Below are 21,610 nucleotides of genomic sequence, written 5' to 3'. Positions count from 1 at the left end.
GTCCACCTTTTTACACATTACGGCAGCCAGGACCCATTTTACACATTGCGGCAGCCAGGACCCCATTTTACACATTGCGGCAGCCAGGACCCCATTTTACACATTGCGGCAGCCAGGACCCCATTTTACACATTGCGGCAGCCTGGACCCCATTTTACACATTGCGGCAGCCAGTCCCCCTTTTTACACATTGCTGCAGCCAGGACCCCATTTTACACATTGCGGCAGCCAGGACCCCATTTTACACATTGCGGCAGCCAGTCCCCCTTTTTACACATTACGGCAGCCAGGACCCCATTTTACACATTGCGGCAGCCAGGACCCCATTTTACACATTGCGGCAGCCAGTCCCCCTTTATACACATTGTGGCAGCCAGGACCCCATTTTACACATTGCGGCAGCCAGGACCCCATTTTACACATTGCGGCAGCCTGGACCCCCATTTTACACATTGCGGCAGCCAGTCCCCCTTTTTACACATTGCGGCAGCCAGGACCCCATTTTACACATTGCGGCAGCCAGGACCCCATTTTACACATTGCGGCAGCCAGTCCCCCTTTTTACACATTGCGGCAGCCAGGACCCCATTTTACACATTGCGGCAGCCAGGACCCCATTTTACACATTGCGGCAGCCAGTCCCCATTTTTACACATTGCGGCAGCCAGACCCCCTTTTTATACATTGCGGCAGCCAGACCCCCTTTTTATGCATTGCGGCAGCCAGGACCTCTTTTTATGCATTGCGGCAGACGGAGTCCCCCTGAGAGAGAGAGAGAGAGAGAGAGAGAGAGAGAGAGAGAGACATACTTACCTTCTCCCCGCTGACAGGCTCCTCGTGCAGCTTCCTCTCGGTGCAGGCTGTGTGAGGTGAGAAGGAGGAGGAGGGAGGGGGAGCAGGGAGCCGCAGCAGCGCTATTTGATTGGTAGTAAGCGCCGCTGCAGCATCCCCCTCTCCTTCTGTATTGGCTGCCTGGCGCTGCTATGGATGCTGGGATGGAGGAACCACATCCCAGCATCCACAGCAGCGCCAGGCAGCCAATACAGAAGGAGAGGGGGATGCTGCAGCAGCGCTTACTACCAATCAAATAGCGCTGCTGCGGCTCCCTGCTCCCCTTCCCTCCTCCTCCTTCTCTCCGCTGCTCGGCGCTGCGCTGGTCTCTTCCCCTCCACAGCGCGGCGGCGCACACAGAGGCGGCATGTAATGAGTCAATTTGACTCATTACATGCCGCTGGCCGTTGCGCCCCCAGGGCAACTGCGCTGTGTGCCAAGATCCCTTGGCACACACGTAGTTACGGCCCTGCTTGGAGGACTCCAAGTTGCTGGACGTTGTCAGGGCCCTGAAAATATATGTTTCCAGGACGGCTGGAGTCAGAAAATCTGACTCGCTGTTTATCCTGTACGCACCCAACAAGCTGGGTGCTCCTGCTTCTAAGCAGACTATTGCTCGCTGGATTTGTAGTACAATTCAGCTTGCACATTCTGTGGCAGGCCTGCCACAGCCAAAATCTGTGAAAGCCCACTCCACAAGGAAGGTGGGCTCATCTTGGGCGGATGCCCGAGGGGTCTCGGCTTTACAACTTTGCCGAGCTGCTACTTGGTCAGGGTCAAATACTTTTGTAAAATTTTACAAATTTGACACTCTGGCTGAGGAGGACCTGGTGTTTTCTCACTCGGTGCTGCAGAGTCATCCGCACTCTCCCGCCCGTTTGGGAGCTTTGGTATAATCCCCATGGTCCTTACGGAGTCCCCAGCATCCACTAGGACGTCAGAGAAAATAAGAATTTAATTACCGATAATTCTATTTCTCGTAGTCCGTAGTGGATGCTGGGCGCCCATCCCAAGTGCGGATTATCTGCAATAATTGTACATAGTTATGGTTAACTAATCGGGTTGTTGTTGTTGTGAGCCATCTATCCAGAGGCTCCTCTGTTATCATGCTGTTAACTGGGTTTCAGATCACAAGTTGTACGGTGTGATTGGTGTGGCTGGTATGAGTCTTACCCGGGATTCAAAAATCCTTCCTTATTGTGTACGCTCGTCCGGGCACAGTATCCTAACTGAGGCTTGGAGGAGGGTCATAGGGGGAGGAGCCAGTGCACACCAGATAGTCCTAAAGCTTTCTTTAGATGTGCCCAGTCTCCTGCGGAGCCGCTATTCCCCATGGTCCTTACGGAGTCCCCAGCATCCACTACGGACTACGAGAAATAGAATTATCGGTAAGTAAATTCTTATTTTATATATTTTTAAAAAAATATATATATATATTTTTTTTTTATGGAATGGTAAATTCCCGGGAAAAAATGGCGTGGGGTCACCCCTCCAAAGCATAACCAGCCTCGGGCTCTTCGAGCTGGTCCTGGTTCTAAAAATGCGGGGAAAAATTTGACAGGGGATCCCCCGTATTTTTAAAACCAGCACCGGGCTCTGCGTCTGGTGCTGGTGCAAAAAATACGGGGGACAAAAAGAGTAGGGGTCCCCCGTATTTTTGACACCAGCATCGGGCTCCACTAGCTGGACAGATAATGCCACAGCCGGGGGTCACTTTTATACAGTGCCCTGCGGCCGTGGCATTAAATATCCAACTAGTCACCCCTGGCCGGGGTACCCTGGGGGAGTGGGGACCCCTTCAATCAAGGGGTCCCCCCCCCAGCCACCCAAAAGCCAGGGGTGAAGCCCGAGGCTGTCCCCCCCATCCAAGGGATGCGGATGGGAGGCTGATAGCCTTGAGAAAATTGTCCAAATATTGGTTTTTCCAGTAGTACTACAAGTCCCAGCAAGCCTCCCCCGCAAGCTGGTACTTGGAGAACCACAAGTACCAGCATGCGGGAGAAAACCGGGCCCGCTGGTACCTGTAGTACTACTGGAAAAAAAATACCCAAATAAAAACAGAAGACACTCACCTTGATAGTAAAACTTTATTACACACTGCCGACACACACATACCTATGTTGAGGCGCCGACTGCCACAGTCTCCGTCGATCCTAGGTACCTGTGAAAAAAATTACACTCACCTTATCCAGTGTCCAGAGATAAATCCATGTCCAGAGATAAAATCCTCGTACTTGGCAAAAAAAAAAAAAAAACACCCGGACCAGCGGACTGAAAGGGGTCCCATGCAGAGACCTCTCCGTGACAGCTGTCACTGAAAGGTCTCTTCAGCCAATCAGCGAGTGCAACGTCCTTGCACTCTGCTGATTGGCTCTGCGCGTCTGAGCTCAGACAGCGCATCGCACAGCTCCCTCCATTACTTTCAATAGTGGGAACTTTGCGGCTAGCGGTGAGGTCACCCGCGGTCAGCCGCTGACCCCGGGTAACCCCCCCGCTGACCGCAAAGTTCCCACCATTGAAAGTAATGGAGGGAGCTGTGCGATGCGCTGTCTGAGCACAGACAGCGCACAGCCAATCAGGTGAGCGCCACGTAGTAGCGCTTCCTGATTGGCTGAAGGGACCTCAGTGACAGGAGTCACGTGGGGTCACGGCACATTCGGGGAAAGGGGTCTCATGTGTCAACATGGGACCCCTTTCAGTCCGCTGGTTCGGGATTTCGTTTTTTTATTTTGCCAAGTACGTGGATTTAGCTCTGGACACTGGATCAGGTGAGTCTAATTTTTTTCACAGGTACCCTCGGATCGTTGGAGGCTGTGGCAGTCGGCGTGTCATCATAGGTAAGTATGTGTGTGTCGGCAGTATGTAATAAAGTTGTACTTGTCACGGTATTTGTCTCCTATTTTTATTTGGGTATTTTTTTTCCAGTAGTACTACAGGTACCAGCGGGCCAGTTTTTCTCCTGCATGCTGGTACTTGTGGTTCTCCAAGTACCAGCTTGCGGGGAGGCTTGCTGGGCCTTGTAGTACTACTGGAAAAAAACAATATTCTTTCAATTTTGTCAAGGCTATCAGCCCCCCATCCGCAGCCTGTGGATGGGGGGGGACAGCCTCGGGCTTCACCCCTGGCCCTTGGGTGGCTGGGGGGGGGGACCCCTTGATTGAAGGGGTCCCCACTCCCCCAGGGTACCCCGGCCACTGGTGACTAGTTGGATATTTAATGCCACGGCCGCAGGGCACTGTATAAAAGTGACCCCCGGCTGTGGCATTATCTGTCCAGCTAGTGGAGCCCAATGCTGGTGTATAAAATACGGGGGACCCCTACTCTTTTTGTCCCCCGTATTTTTTGCACCAGCACCAGGCGCAGAGCCCGGTGCTGGTTTTAAAAATACGGGGGATCCCCTGTCCATTTTTTCCCAGCATTTTTAGAACCAGGACCAGCTCGAATAGCCCGAGGCTGGTTATGCTTTGGAGGGCGGACACCACGCCATTTTTTGGGGGGTTTTTCCTGTTTTTCCCCGTTTTTTTTAAATTGCGGCAAAATCTGTCAAATCGGCCGTTTTTCGCCCGCGGGACTGTCGAATCCGTTTTCCATTGAATATGGGGAATTTCGGCAACCACTTGCCGAAATTGGACGGTCGAATTGTGTCGAATTTAAAAACGGCGATAATTTGCCACGATTCACCGCTAATTGCATATACCCCCTTGAGTGCTGTCCCTTTTCTTTGTATATGTATAATGATGCAATTCACCCCCGCCCTTTTAGTGGCCACCTGCATCTCTCTTTCGAGAGGAGGTGGTGATGGTGGGGTTTGTAGGCAGTGGTGTCGAGAGAGGGGGGAGAGGGTACAAATTACCGGTGCCCAGGTATGATGGAGGGGTCCAGTAGGGGCCCCAGGCCCCCTCCCCCTTTACCTGGCAGCAGCAGCTGCAGCTCTTTTCCTCAGCCCAGCACACTCTGCTGTGTACTAGGCTGCAGTGTGGCCATTGAGGTGCTTAAAATACTATTTTTTTCAGTATTTTTTTCTAAGGGTACATGACCACACCTCCTGTGATTAGGCCACACCCCTTGAAAAGCACCTGGGCCCAGCCCAGTTCTTGACTGCCCTGTTTGTAGGTTAGGGGGTGCTAGGCTGAAGCGTTGCCTAGGGTGCAGAGAGACCTTGCACTGGCCCTGCATGTAATAGAGATTTGCAAAGTGCTGACATTTCGCCCATTTAGCGCTAACATTTAGAGCTACAGAACGAGGTTGATTTTGCACTGCAAAAATTGTCACTTTAAATCTTGCTGCTAAATGACCGAAATCCTTTCGCTTTGCAAATCTGGCGCTGTTACATTCGGGCCAATGGGGGTGTCCCATTCTGGGCGGTATAAAGGCTTCTGATCATTTTCTGCGCTGTAGCCATGTTTGTACTACTTAATAACATATACATGTATTATATTCCAAACTACACTACATGTAAATAGGTTTCCTCTCTCTTATTGCTCCGTACAGGCGTTAGGGAAGCAGTGTGTCGTCTTTAACTGCTCAGAAGGTCTGGACTATAAGGTGAGTTTATTGTCTCCACAATGTAACTGGGGATATTCATGAACGTTAACTGTTTGGGATTGATATATATATCTAAGGGTGTGATATAAATGTCTACACCATAATGTCAACAAGGTCTGAATGTCAACAATCTGGATGTTACCAGTCCCGTTTTAGTCTAACCCTTATTACAGCCTAATCCTAGCTGCAGCCTAACCCTCATTGCAGCCTATTCCTAGCTGCAGCCTAACCCTCATTGCAGCCTAATCCTAACTGCAGCCTCACCCTCATTGCAGCCTCACCCTCATTGCAGCCTCACCCTCATTGCAGCCTAACCCTAACTGCAGCCTCACCCTCATTGCAGCCTAACCCTAACTGCAGCCTCACCCTCATTGCAGCCTAATCCTAGCTGCAGTTTAACCCTCATTGCAGCCTAATCCTAGCTGCAGCCTAACCGTCATTGCAGCCTAACCCTCATTGCAGCCTCACCCTCATTGCAGCCTAATCCTAACTGCAGCCTCACCCTCATTGCAGCCTAACCCTCATTGCAGCCTAACCCTAACTGCAGTTTAACCCTCATTGCAGCCTAATCCTAGCTGCAGCCTCACCCTCAGTGCAGCCTAATCCTAGCTGCAGCCTAACCCTCATTGCAGCCTCACCCTCATTGCAGCCTAACCCTAACTGCAGCCTAACCCTAACTGCAGCCTCACCCTCATTGCAGCCTAATCCTAGCTGCAGCCTAACCGTCATTGCAGCCTAATCCTAGCTGCAGCCTAACCGTCATTGCAGCCTAACCCTCATTGCAGCCTCACCCTCATTGCAGCCTAATCCTAACTGCAGCCTCACCCTAACTGCAGCATAGCCCTCATTGCAGCCTAATCCTAGCTGCAGCCTAACCGTCATTGCAGCCTAATCCTAGCTGCAGCCTAACCGTCATTGCAGCCTAACCCTCATTGCAGCCTCACCCTCATTGCAGCCTAACCCTAACTGCAGCCTAACCCTAACTGCAGCATAACCCTAACTGCAGCATAGCCCTCATTGCAGCCTAATCCTAGCTGCAGCCTCACCCTCATTGCAGCCTAATCCTAGCTGCAGCCTAACCCTCATTGCAGCCTCACGCTCATTGCAGCCTAACCCTAACTGCAGCATAACCCTCATTGCAGCCTAACCCTAGCTGCAGCCTAATCCTCGTTGCAGCCTAAACTTTATTCCAGCCTAACCGTAAACCTAAGCCTATCCCTCCGGTACATTGCGTCATGTTTTCGGTGACTTCTCTAATACACATGCACAAATCTCTGGAAAAATGACAGCGGCACCTTTTTCCCAGTGATTTCTGCAGCACCATCCCGGGATTCCAGAGAGGTGAGCATAATATAGGGGTACACCCATTATAGATGCACCAATGGTACTGATCATCTTTATGGCCAAACAAAGGTCTGGTCTCTGGCTGGTAAGCGCCATTATACATTCCTTACTCCTGATCGTTACTGATATATGAGAAACACTCATCTAGTTTATATTTGCCTTTCTGTTTGTGAAGATTATATGATGATACCAGTAACAAGTACTTACAGTATAATCTTCTATCCCAGATAATGGGGAAATTCTTTTCCGGAATTGCACAGTCCGGAGCCTGGTGTTGTTTTGATGAGTTTAATCGTATTGACGCAGAAGTTCTCTCAGTGATTGCGTCCCAGATCCATGCCATCAAGTCAGCGAAGGACGGTCAGGCCATAAGGTGATTTCTGCTTTCTGCATGCGCTGGCTATTCCGATCTAACGGGTGGTCTTCAGTTTGCCGAATGTCTTCAGTATACCGACGCCGGAATCCCGACACCCGGCATACCGACATATATTCTCCCTCGTGGGGATCCACGACCCCCCTGGAGGGAGAATGAAATAGCGTGGCCAGCGCAGCGAGCCCGCAAGGGGGTCCTTTGCGCTCGCTACGGTGTCGGTATGCCGGCGGTCAGGCTCCCGGCGCCGGTATGCTGGTCGCCGGGAGCCCGGCCGCCGGCATACCATACTACACCCCAATCTAACTGCTCCTAAAGTACGAGGACTTAGCTGAACCAACGCATAGTTCTGTAACTGAAGGTCTAAGAGGATAATTCAGACCCGATCACTGCAGCTGACTGCTGTCTTAGGCTAGCGATTGCCTCTGCCTGATTGGCAGGCAGAGCCAGTCGCTGGGTGGGAGGGGGCGGGCCGGCGGTGTTTGGCCGCCGTTTAGGGGGCGCGGTCCAGACCGTTGGAGGGGGCGGGCTATGGTGGCTGCGTGATGACACACACAGCTGCTGCGACCCGCACAGCGTCGGGTAGCTGCCTGCCAGCGTGCAGGAGTTGCACTGGCTGGGGCTACTCCTACAGTACAAAAGCATCGCCGCGGTGCAATGCTTTTGTAATTGTGCGACGGGGCAGGGACTGACATGCGGGGCGGGCTAGACCTGTGCTGTCAGGGAAGCTGATCGTAGACGTGCTACATTTAGCACATCTACTATCAGGTCTGAATTAAGCCCTATGTACAGCTCCGCAGCTTTGTACCCCATGTGCAGGGTCAGATTAGCAATGGCGCTATATCCCCAGGCCTCCACATAAAAATAGGCCCATGAGTATAACAGCATACTGATGACCATCGGCCAAAAGTCATAAGTATCGATATTCCTCCCGAAATGCTGCATTTTTTTTCTATTATTACGTTTTTAGGAAGTCATTGGTGCAGATAGTGTAAGGGGAGTAAACGTCTGTCCATAATGCACTGGCCACACCCACACAGCACTGGCCACACCCACACATCACTGGCCAGACCCCCTCCACTTCTCACACTAGGGGTAGGCAGTGGCAGATTTACATGTAATGTACTATATTTAAGAGGTACTGGGCTACAGGCGATCCTCCCCCTTTTTTTCTTTCCCCCCTATTTTTTTCTTTCTCTCTTTCCGTTCTTTCACTCTTTATCTTATGAAGATATTCCTCAAATGCAATGGTTCAAATTACTTAAGTATTACTTATATTCGTTTGCATGCACTTAAGGGCCCCATACCGACCGCATGTCGGAGGCGATCGCAGGCGATCACCCTGCCAGCCTCCCGGGGGGCAGGATCGCCCAAGATACATCGTATGCTGCCCTTTTGCATACGATGTATCTTGGGTGATCCCAGCCACGCCTGCGGGGTCGGACCTGATTGAGTGTGCAGCACGTTCAATCTGGAGGATCCGATCTGCTGCTCACGGGAACGCACACCGGATCAAATCGGAAACACCTCAAAAATGGCCGATTTCATCCGATATATTGGGCCGAATGCCCGAAATCGGATGAAATCGGGCATTATCGTCCTAGTGTATGGGGCCCCTAACCTTCGTTATGTTTGTAATTAATATGTTCAAAATCCACATAAAAATAAAAAAAAGTAATAGCCTGCGAGAAGCAGGCAGTGCGGGACTTTGTGCCAGTCTGGATGGGTTTTTAAAGCGGCGATCATTTATTCGGCAAAACCAACCTGTTTATGCTATGTGAATGATTGCCGCTTTTAAAATTTGACAGTGCAATGTGTTGAGCCGGTGCTGCAGCGCAGACCATGGGGGTCATTCTGACCCATTCGCACGCAGCGGTTGTTCGATGTGGTGCGAACGGGTGCGGAATGCGCATGCGCGACATTGCCCGGCGGCAGGGGGCGCCGGGTTAAGTCGCTGCTACCGACGGAAGTAGTCGCATCGGCGACCGCTAAGAAGATTGACAGGAAGGAGGCATGGATGGGCGGATCCAGGACCATTGGAGAGCGTTTTCAGGCAGTGGTGAGTAAAACGCAGGCGTGTTCAGGACAACGGAGGGAGGAGGAGTGACGTCAAAGCCGGCCCCATCATCGCTGGATCCGTCGCACAGGGTATGTAGGTGTAGGCCTAGTCTTGTTTTGCAGGACTGCACAAGCGATCGCACCCCTGCTAAGCTAAAATACACTCCCCCATAGGGGTGGACTATTGATCGCAGCAGCAGCAAAAAGTTGCTGGCTGCGATCAACTCGGAATGACCACCTATGTTAGATATCACACTCTTCCACTTAATGGGCAGGTTACAGCACAATCCCGTGTATGTCCGCATCTCCGCAGCAAATCTGATCAAATTAGAAGTAGCTGAAAACTCTCTTTATCAAGAACAAACGTGGGACGACTGGGCCGTACCTTACATGTCTTACCAGCTAGAAGCAAGAAACACTGGAAGAGGTTGGTCATTCCCCTTATGTTACATCTGATCGCAGTCATTCCCCCCAATCCATCCATTCATTCGCTGGTCAGGTATAAGGTGAGATGAGTATACAAATTATCTACAGCAGCTGAACCAGTTTTCCAGAGCAGCACCCAACCTGGCCTGATCACAGCAGGTATTTGGGATAATTTAGGGCCTGGGCAACTGCTTTGCAGATGGCTCTAGTCTAGCGATGTCTATAGCGCACGTGTCGGAGCCTGCGCACGCCACCTTCACCAGCTATGGGTCTCAGTCTCCTCTTCACTTGCAGCTGAGTGGGTGTTACTGGGCCTCAGTGGGGCAATCGCACGTTGGCTGGGTGTTCTGTGGGCGTGTAGAGTTTTCAGAGGTGAGCGTGCGCAGAGGTGAGACTGATGCACAGGTAACTGTGTATTAGGGTGGTCATTCCAAGTTGTTCACTCGCTAGCAGTTTTTAGCAGCCGTGCAAACGCTATGCCGCCTCCCACTGGGAGTGTATTTTAGCTTAGCAGAAGTGCGAACGAAAGGATCGCAGAGCGGCTACAAAGTTTTTTTTGTGCAGTTTCTGAGTAGCTCCAGACCTACTCAGCGTTTGCGATGACTTCAGACTGTTCATTTCCTGTTTTGACATCGCAAACACGCCCTGCGTTCTCCCAGCCACGCCTGCGTTTTTTCTGTCACGCCTGCATTTTTCCGAACACTCCCTGAAAACGGTCAGTTGACACCCAGAAACACCCACTTCATGTCACTCACTCTGCGGCCAGCAGCGCGACTGAAAAGCTTCGCTAGACCTTGTGTGAAACTACATAGTTCGTTGTAATAGTACGTTGCCCGTGCGCATTGCGCCACATACGCAGAAGTGCTGTTTTTTTGCCTCATCGCTGCACAGCGAACGAATGCTGCTAGCGATCAACTCGGAATGACCCCCATAATCCAATCGTACGAAGACTCTCCAAAAGTAGAACATACAATTACATGGCTACTAACACCAATATATATATAATATAAATACACTCACCCTATCCATGGAGTACAGAAAGAAATGAGGGACCAGCGCTCACTGATATAATAAAGGACAATAGAGAAAGCTTTGATCCAGCATAGAGATGTATAATGTCCGCCTGACGGCAGTCATCATGGTTATTGATTATATAATCGGGTATTGAGATTTAACCTCATACTAATTTATTTTTTATGAAAATGGATCTAACGTTGGCCGCCTTTGTTTCCAATTCCTAGTATTACTACAGATCATTGCGGCAGTTTTGAGTTTTGCTGAATGCTCTCCTCCCCGCTGACTTGCGTTTCCCACAAATAAACACATTTGGGTAAGACGACCAATGTATACATAAATAAAATGTATTAAAATATAACATATATCAGTTAGGACAAAAAAAAGGGATCAGAACTCTCTTCCATAAGGACAACAAATCCCAGAAATGAACAGTACTAAGGGGTTTTTTTTTGTCCTAACTGATATATGTTATATTTTAATAAATTTTATTTATGTATACATTGGTTGCTGGTTGATTCCTAATAACAATAGGATATTGTTTTAACCTTTTAATATCATTGGGGGTAATTCTGAGTTGATCGCAGCTTCAAGTTTGTTAGCAATTGGGCAAAACCATGTGCACTGCAGGGGAGGCAGATGTAACATGTGCAGAGAGAGTTAGATTTGGGTGGGGTGTGTTCAATCTGCAATCTAAATTGCAGTGTAAAAATAAAGCAGCCAGTATTTACCCTGCATAGAAACAAAATAACCCACCCAAATCTAACTCTCTCTGCACATGTTATATCTGCCCCCCTGCAGTGCACATGGGCCCTCATTCCGAGTTGTTCGCTCGCAAGCCGATTTTTGCAGTATTGCACACGCTAAGCCGCCGCCTACTGGGAGTGAATCTTAGCTTCTTCAAATTGCGAACGATGTATTCGCAATATTGCGATTACAAACTACTTAGCAGTTTCAGAGTAGCTTCAGACTTACTCGGCATCTGCGATCAGTTCAGTGCTTGTCGTTCCTGGTTTGACGTCACAAACACACCCAGCGTTCGCCCAGACACTCCTCCGTTTCCCCAGCCACTCCCGCGTTTTTCCCAGAAACGGTAGCGTTTTTTCCCACACGCCCTTAAAACGGCCTGTTTCCGCCCAGTAACACCCATTTCCTGTCAATCACACTACGATCGCCGGAGCGAAGAAAAAGCCGTGAGTAAAAATACTATCTTCATAGCAAATTTACTTGGCGCAGTCGCAGTGCGGATATTGCGCATGCGCACTAAGCGGAAATTCATTGCGATGCGAAGAAATTTACCGAGCGAACGACTCGGAATGAGGGCCATGGTTTTGCTCTACTGCTAAAAAATTTCCTGCTGCGATCAACTTGGAATTACCCCCATTGTGCGCACTCTAAAATCCGGTTGTCTATGTGTTTCTTGAACCCTGTGCTAGCAAAAGGGTTATTCTAGAGGTGCAGCCCCCATTAAGCACAGTAAGAGGGTACATTTGTAATAAATATATATATATATACACATACAGTATGAGTGAGAGATATTGGATGTTCTGCAGAGTTATATATAAATGTAGCCATAATAATGAAGTTATAAGTATTTTATTTTACTGGGGAATTCTGGATATATGATGTCGTTATTAATTATTGATACTTTTCCAATCTCTCGTCATGCTGAAATGATTAAGAAATAATGTTTTATGCAGATTTGTGTTTGAAGGAAGAGAGATCCGTCTGAATATGTCCTGCGGAATCTTCATCACCATGAATCCGGGGTAGGTGTGCGGTGGCTTCTTTGTTTCCTGACATACAGAATGTACAATGTTTCACCCAATAAATTATACATACGGGTAGGAGGCTGTGCACTAACGAGCGCTAAGACTGCCCCCCCCCCCCCCCCTCAGGTAACGAGAAGTGTTCTTTTTTTGGGGCCCTAATTACCTTCCCCCGTTCCAGTCACAATTTTGGATCAAAACTCCACTTGTGATTGACGTGTCTTAAATAGGAGGCAGTACTTAATACATAATGGAATTTCTCTGCAGGTCTGTGCGATCCCGCTCTATTTTCAGGCTATCGCTCGCCTGCCTCTCAGTGACTCACATGTAAATGGAACACACAGCGAGTGTGGGTATAGGCTGCTTCTATGTGCAATAGCTGTGGGCTCACACAGTGCCTATTACTGGCAGAAAGTTTCTTAGTAGGTCACGTCCCCCCCTGCCCTCCCGTACACACGCACACACTATAAAGGCTACTTGCAGACTATATATTGGAGTAGGCACTATGAATGGTAAGTCCTGGATAAATGTATATAATATGTAGTATTAGGAGTGGGTTTGGGGCGTGGGACCCCCTGGGTTGGTATGGCCGGGCTGCTTCGTGGGCATCATTATTGTAACCCTTAATGTAACACTTTTTAGTACCTAAACTGCTTTTCACTAATGTATCCACTTAGGTCAACAGTCATTAGGTCGACGGGGTCACTAGGTTGACATGTACAAGGTCGACAGGTCAAAAGGTCGACATGAGTTTTTCACTTTTTTTATTTTTGGACTTTTTCATACTTTACGATCCACATGGACTACAATTGGGAACGGTAACCTGTGCCGAGCGCAGCGGTAGCAGAGCGATGGGACACCGTGCACTAATTGGGGTTCCCTGTCACTTTACGAACAAAACGACACCCAAACTCATGTCGACCTTTTGACCTGTCGACATGTCGGCCTATTGGCCCTGTCGACCTAATATATGTCGACCAATAGTGGTCAACCTAATGATTGTCAACATAAATTGTGTCGACCCAACAACCCATACCATAACACCTTTTAAGACTTAAACTGCTACTTCTTACTTGTGTGATGCCTCGGCGTGGTTGAGTTGTGCTGGCCCGGGAAGTTCCGTGCTCTGAACTTGAACCTTAGGAATGTTATGGACCCACCTGATAAGTTCCACTGGCTGTGGTAGGTGGGCCCATGTTTTTGGGCTAAAAATGATGCAAAGAGCCCCAGTTTTACAGTTTATTATAATTGTTCTGATTGCCAGCGTTCTTCTGTTTAGAGTGTGCACCTGCATTTTCTCTTTTTCTCTAAGTAAAAAAGTTAATCTGTTAAACTAGAGCCCATCCCCCATCATTAAGGAGCAACTTTATGAATATGTCCACGAACACAACCAAAAGTAGGATTTCGTTTTTGCAGCATTTTGTAAAAAAAATTCTTAGCGCTCGCATTTCTCAAAAAAACATATAGCAGAGGCAACTGGGAGATACTGGTCCGGAACAGTAGATTTAATGAAGTTACCACTTCACTGTGTCAGTTCCATAGCTACATGCCTAGGGTATTAGTGTTATGGCCCCCACACGGCACAATTGGCAGGCGAGGTCCTGGACGGCCAATACGGCTGACGGGCGACCTGGCAGCGGTGGGGGAGGGGGTGACTTCACTCCCCCCGTCACTCGGGCCATAGCACTACATGCTAATATGGATGAGATTGTACATATTGGCCCGCATGTTTAAACGAGCCGGCACCAACGATGAACGAGCGCGGGGCCGCGTATCATTAATCATTGGTGCCTACACATTGAAAGATATGAACGAGATCCCTATTTCATTAATGAACAAGATCGTTCATATCTTTCATTGTTATTGCCAAATAATAATAATTATTATTATTATTCTTATTATGATGATTATTATTATTATTAATCCTAACCCTAAACACTAATACTCTAATAGGCCCTACGCCTATTAGAGTATTCGTGTTTAGGGTTAGGATTAATAATAATCATAATAATTATTATTATTATTTGATTTATATACCACACTTTCTCCAATAAGACTCAAGGCGCTTAAGGGTGAGGGTTAGGGTATTAGTGTAAGGGTTAAGGGTGAGGGATAGGGATAGGGTATTAGTGTTAGTAGTTAAGATTAAGGGTGAGGGTATTAGTGTTGGGTTAGGATTAAGGGTGAGGATTAGGGTATTCGTGTTAGGGGTTAGGATTAAGGGTGAGGGTATTAGTGTTAGGGGTTAGGATTAAGGGTGAGGATTAGGGAATTAGTGTTAGGGGTTAGGATTAAGGGTGAGGGTTAGGGTATTAGGTGCATAGCAAATGACTACATGTGGCCCACAATGTATCATCTTGCTCTCATCAAAACTCTGATGTTTATGTAACATTTCTTCTTTCTAGCTCCTTTTAGAACACTGCAGACCCCCAAAAACCTTTTCTCGCTTTGTTTTTTAATTAGCCCTCAGTGCGTGGGCGACATGGTAAACTGAGTGTTCTCTGATGGTAAAGGAATTCATGACTATATGTAACCCTGAGGATAGACATGTACTGTTTCATCTGATAAGTGCCTTTACAACCCTTTATTTCCCTTTAAAGTATACCCAAAGACTATACACACTGCAGGCAGCGCCAGTTTACAGTCATCACCTACACACACTGCAGGCAGTGCCAGTCCACAGTCATCACCTACATACACTGCAGGCAGCGCCAGTCCACAGTCATCACCTACACACACTGCAGGCAGTGCCAGTCCACAGTCATCACCTACACACACTGCAGGCAGCGCCAGTCCACAGTCATCACCTACACACACTGCAGGCAGTGCCAGTCCACAGTCATCACCTACACACACTGCAGGCAGTGCCAGTCCACAGTCATCACCTACACACACTGCAGGCAGTGCCAGTCCACAGTCATCACCTACACACACTGCAGGCAGCGCCAGTCCACAGTCATCACCTACACACACTGCAGGCAGTGCCAGTCCACAGCCATCACCTACACACACTGCAGGCAGTGCCAGTCTACAGTCATCACCTTCTCACACTGCAGGCAGTGCCAGTCCACAGTCATCACCTACATACACTGCAGGCAGTGCCAGTCCACAGTCATCACCTACACACACTGCAGGCAGCGCCAGTCCACAGTCATCACCTTCACACACTGCAGACAGCGGCACAGTCATCACCTACACACACTGCAGGCAGCGCCAGTCCACAGCCATCACCTACACACACTGCAGGCAGCGCCACAGTCATCACCTACACACACTGCAGGCAGCGCCACAGTCATCACCTACACACACTGCAGGCAGCGCCAGTCCACAGTCATCACCTACACACACTGCAGGCAGCGCCAGTCCACAGTCATCACCTACACACACTACAGGCAGTGCCAATCCACAGTCATCACCTTCACACACTGCAGACAGCGCCAGTCCACAGTCATCACCTACACACACTGCAGGCAGCACCAGTCCACAGTCATCACCTACACACACTGCAGGCAGCGCCAGTCCACAGTCATCACCTACACACACTGCAGGCAGCGCCAGTCCACAGTCATCACCTATACACACTGTAGGCAGCGCCAGTCCACAGTCACCACCTACACACACTGCAGGCAGCGCCAGTCCACAGTTACCACCTACACACACTGCAGGCAGCGCCAGTCCACAGTCATCACCTACACACACTGCAGGCAGCGCCAGCCCACAGTCATCACCTACACACACTGCAGGCAGTGCCAGTCCACAGTCATCACCTACACACACTACAGGCAGTGCCAATCCACAGTCATCACCTTCACACACTGCAGACAGCGCCAGTCCACAGTCATCACCTACACACACTGCAGGCAGTGCCAGTCCACAGTCATCACCTACACACACTACAGGCAGTGCCAATCCACAGTCATCACCTACACACACTGCAGGCAGTGCCAGTCCACAGTCATCACCTACACACACTGCAGGCAGTGCCAGTCCACAGCCATCACCTACACACACTGCAGGCAGCGCCAGTCCACAGCCATCACCTACACACACTGCAGGCAGCGCCAGTCCACAGTCATCACCTACACACACTACAGGCAGTGCCAGTCCACAGTCATCACCTACACACACTGCAGGCAGTGCCAGTCCACAGTTACCACCTACACACACTGCAGGCAGCGCCAGTCCACAGTCACCACCTACACACACTGCAGGCAGCGCCAGTCCACAGCCATCACCTACACACACTGCAGGCAGCGCCAGTCCACAGTCATCACCTACACACACTACAGGCAGTGCCAGTCCACAGTCATCACCTACACACACTGCAGGCAGTGCCAGTCCACAGTTACCACCTACACACACTGCAGGCAGCGCCAGTCCACAGTCATCACCTACACACACTGCAGGCAGCGCCAGTCCACAGCCATCACCTACACACACTGCAGGCAGCGCCAGTCCACAATCATCACCTACACACACTACAGGCAGTGCCAGTCCACAGTCATCACCTACACACACTGCAGGCAGTGCCAGTCCACAGTTACCACCTACACACACTGCAGGCAGCGCCAGTCCACAGTCACCACCTACACACACTGCAGGCAGTGCCAGTCCACAGTTACCACCTACACACACTGCAGGCAGCGCCAGTCCACAGTCACCACCTACACACACTGCAGGCAGTGTCAGTCCACAGTCACCACCTACACACACTGCAGGCAGCGCCAGTCCACAGTCACCACCTACACACACTGCAGGCAGCGCCAGTCCACAGTCACCACCTACACACACTGCAGGCAGCGCCAGTCCACAGTCATCACCTACACACACTGCAGGCAGCGCCAGTCCACAGTCATCACCTACACACACTGCAGGCAGCGCCAGTCCACAGTCATCCCCTACACACACTGCAGGCAGCGCCAGTCCACAGCCATCACCTACACACACTGCAGTCAGCGCCAGTCCACAGTCATCCCCTACACACACTGCAGGCAGCGCCAGTCCACAGCCATCACCTACACACACTGCAGGCAGCGCCAGTCCACAGTCATCACCTACACACACTACAGGCAGCGCCAGCCCACAGTTACCACCTACACACACTGCAGGCAGCGCCAGTCCACAGTCATCACCTACACACACTGCAGGCAGCGCCAGTCCACAGTTACCACCTACACACACTGCAGGCAGCGCCAGTCCACAGTCATCACCTACACACACTGCAGGCAGTGCCAGTCCACAGTCACCACCTACACACACTGCAGGCAGCGCCAGTCCACAGTCATCACCTACACACACTGCAGGCAGCGCCAGTCCACAGCCATCACCTACACACACTGCAGGCAGCGCCAGTCCACAGTCATCACCTACACACACTGCAGGCAGTGCCAGTCCACAGTCACCACCTACACACACTGCAGGCAGCGCCAGTCCACAGTCATCACCTACACACACTGCAGGCAGCGCCAGTCCACTGTCATCACCTATACACACACTGCAGGCAGCGCCAGTCCACTGTCATCACCTATACACACACTGCAGGCAATGCCAGTCCACAGTCATCACCTACACACACTACAGGCAGTGCCAATCCACAGTCATCACCTTCACACACTGCAGGCAGTGCCAGTCCACAGTCATCACCTACACACACTGCAGGCAGCGCCAGTCCACAGCCATCACCTACACACACTGCAGGCAGGGCCAGTCCACAGTCATCACCTACACACACTGCAGGCGGCGCCAGTCCACAGTCATCACCTACACACACTGCAGGCAGCACCACAGCCATCACCTACACACACTGCAGGCAGCGCCAGTCCACAGTCATCACCTACACACACTGCAGGCAGCGCCAGTCCACAGTCATCACCTACACACACTGCAGGCATCGCCAGTCCACAGTCACCACCTACACACACTGCAGGCAGCGCCGGTCCACAGTCATCACCTATACACACTGCAGGCAGTGCCAGTCCACAGTCATCACCTACACACACTACAGGCAGTGCCAATCCACAGTCATCACCTACACACACTACAGGCAGCGCCAGTCCACAGCCATCACCTACACACACTGCAGGCAGCGCCAGTCCACAGTCATCACCTATACACACACTGCAGGCAGTGCCAGTCCACAGTCATCACCTATACACACAGCAGGCAGCGCCAGTCCACAGTCATCATCTGCACACACTGCAGGCAGCGCCAGTCCACAGTCATCACCTTCACACACTGCAGGCAGCGCCAGTCCACAGTCATCACCTACACACACTGCCAATCCACAGTCATCACCTTCACACACTGCAGGCAGTGCCAGTCCACAGCCATCACCTACACACACTGCAGGCAGTGCCAGTCCACAGCCATCACCTACACACACTGCAGGCAGTGCCAGTCCACAGTCATCACCTACACACACTGCAGGCAGCGCCAGTCCACAGTCATCATCTGCACACACTGCAGGCAGCGCCAGTCCACAGTCATCACCTTCACACACTGCAGGCAGCGCCAGTACACAGTCATCACCTACACACACTACAGGCAGTGCCAATCCACAGTCATCACCTTCACATACTGCAGGCAGTGCCAGTCCACAGCCATCACCTACACACACTGCAGGCAGTGCCAGTCCACAGCCATCACCTACACACACTGCAGGCAGTGCCAGTCCACAGCCATCACCTACACACACTGCAGGCAGTGCCAGTCCACAGTCATCACCTGCACACACTGCAGGCAGTGCCAGTCCACAGTCATCACCTACACACACTGCAGGCAGTGCCAGTCCACAGTCATCACCTACACACACTGCAGGCAGCGCCAGTTCACAGTCATCACCTATACACACTGCAGGCAGCGCCAGTCCACAGTCATCATCTGCACACACTGCAGGCAGTGCCAGTCCACAGTCATCACCTTCACACACTGCAGGCAGCGCCAGTACACAGTCATCACCTACACACACTGCAGGCAGTGCCAGTCCACAGTCATCACCTACACACACTGCAGGCAGCACCACAGCCATCACCTACACACACTGTAGGCAGCGCCAGTCCACAGTCACCACCTACACACACTGCAGGCAGTGCCAGTCCACAGTTACCACTTACACACACTGCAGGCAGCGCCAGTCCACAGTCACCACCTACACACACTGCAGGCAGCACCACAGCCATCACCTACACACACTGCAGGCAGCACCACAGCCATCACCTTCACACACTGCAGGCAGTGCCAGTCCACAGCCATCACCTACACACACTGCAGGCAGTGCCAGTCCACAGCCATCACCTACACACACTGCAGGCAGTGCCAGTCCACAGTCATCACCTGCACACACTGCAGGCAGTGCCAGTCCACAGTCATCACCTACACACACTGCAGGCAGTGCCAGTCCACAGTCATCACCTACACACACTGCAGGCAGCGCCAGTCCACAGTCATCACCTATACACACTGCAGGCAGCGCCAGTCCACAGTCATCATCTGCACACACTGCAGGCAGTGCCAGTCCACAGTCATCACCTGCACACACTGCAGGCAGTGCCAGTCCACAGTCATCACCTACACACACTGCAGGCAGTGCCAGTCCACAGTCATCACCTACACACACTGCAGGCAGCACCACAGCCATCACCTACACACACTGTAGGCAGCGCCAGTCCACAGTCACCACCTACACACACTGCAGGCAGTGCCAGTCCACAGTTACCACTTACACACACTGCAGGCAGCGCCAGTCCACAGTCACCACCTACACACACTGCAGGCAGCACCACAGCCATCACCTACACACACTGCAGGCAGCACCACAGCCATCACCTACACACACTGCAGGCAGTGCCAGTCCACAGTTACCACCTACACACACTGCAGGCAGTGCCAGTCCACAGTCATCACCTACACACACTGCAGGCAGTGCCAGTCCACAGTCATCACCTACACACACTGCAGGCAGCGCCAGTCCACAGTCATCCCCTACACACACTGCAGGCAGCGCCAGTCCACAGTCATCACCTACACACACTGCAGGCAGCGCCAGTCCACAGTCATCACCTACACACACTGCAGGCAGCGCCAGTCCACAGTCATCACCTACACACACTGCAGGCAGCGCCAGTCCACAGTCATCACCTACACACACTGCAGGCAGCGCCAGCCCACAGTCATCACCTACACACACTGCAGGCAGCGCCAGTCCACAGCCATCACCTACACACACTGCAGGCAGTGCCAGTCCACAGCCATCACCTACACACACTGCAGGCAGTGCCAGTCCACAGTCATCACCTACACACACTGCAGGCAGTGCCAGTCCATGCTAGTATTGACAGTAGTGTAAGACTATTTCTGCCACAGTAGATATATACAGGTTACACTCAGACACGTGAGAGTGAGGGGAAGGGAACATGGAGAAAAGAAGAAAATAGACGTAGCGAGTGGAAGGGAGCGGGGGGAAAGAGGATAAAGGAACAGTAGATATATACAGGTCACACTCAGACACGCATACACAGAATACAGTATGAACGGCCCTTTGTCTTCTCAGATACCAAGGCCGCGTGGAGCTTCCGGACAACCTGAAGTCGCTGTTCCGGCCCGTTGCAATGATGGTTCCCGACTATCAGCTTATTGTAGAGATCATGCTGTTCTCTGAGGGCTTCAAAGCTGCAAAGTCTTTGTCTGGGAAGCTGGTGAACCTGTATCAGCTGACAAGCAAGCAGCTCTCCCAGCAGGTACATTCTCTGTGATGTGGGAAAATCACCATTTGTCAGTTTAATCCTTGTTCACAGAAAGCATTAAAAGTGAAACATAGATACATTGCGTTGTTATCACCCAGTGCTGTGGCTAGTCATTCTGTGCTCAGCATACAAACTAGTCTCATTATTTCTGTATGGGTTGCAGATTGCAGCCAGAGACACCTGCCCCAGGGTGTCTCATTGTAGTCACATCCCTGTCCCCTTCCATTCCCCTCGCTATCCGTGTTACCATCACCTCGCTGTTCCTGTTCCCTTCCCTTCACTCCCCATGTTCCTTTATCCTCTTTCCCCCTGTTCCCTTCCCCTCGCTACGTCTATTTTCTTCTTTTCTCCATGTTCCCTTCTTCTCACTCTCTGTGTTTCATTCCCTTCACTTCTTCTATTCCTTTACCCTCGCTACCCCTGTTCCCTTCCTCCAGTTACGCCTGTTCTCTTCCCCTCGCTATGCCTGTTCCCTTCCCCATGCTATGCCTGTTCCCTTCCCCATGCTATGC

The 21,610-nt window shown here is 51.0% G+C and overlaps 1 protein-coding gene across 7 annotated transcripts in view; it reads left to right on the top strand.

Annotated features, from left to right (window-relative positions):
• The window catches only part of DNAH14 (dynein axonemal heavy chain 14), a 427,754-nt gene that overhangs the window by 187,889 nt on the left and 218,255 nt on the right, over positions 1 to 21,610 (top strand). For all 7 annotated transcript variants that reach the window (XM_063919003.1, XM_063919002.1, XM_063918999.1 and 4 more), the window contains exons 30-33: positions 5,323 to 5,376; positions 6,948 to 7,093; positions 12,289 to 12,357; positions 20,906 to 21,092. In XM_063919003.1, the coding sequence (XP_063775073.1) occupies positions 5,323 to 5,376; positions 6,948 to 7,093; positions 12,289 to 12,357; positions 20,906 to 21,092 (456 nt within the window). The remainder of the gene's footprint in view (positions 1 to 5,322; positions 5,377 to 6,947; positions 7,094 to 12,288; positions 12,358 to 20,905; positions 21,093 to 21,610) is intronic.

The sequence above is a fragment of the Pseudophryne corroboree genome, chromosome 4 (genome assembly GCF_028390025.1).
Source record: "Pseudophryne corroboree isolate aPseCor3 chromosome 4, aPseCor3.hap2, whole genome shotgun sequence".
NCBI lineage: Eukaryota > Metazoa > Chordata > Amphibia > Anura > Myobatrachidae > Pseudophryne > Pseudophryne corroboree.
This window is presented reverse-complemented; position numbering and strand designations above follow the sequence as displayed.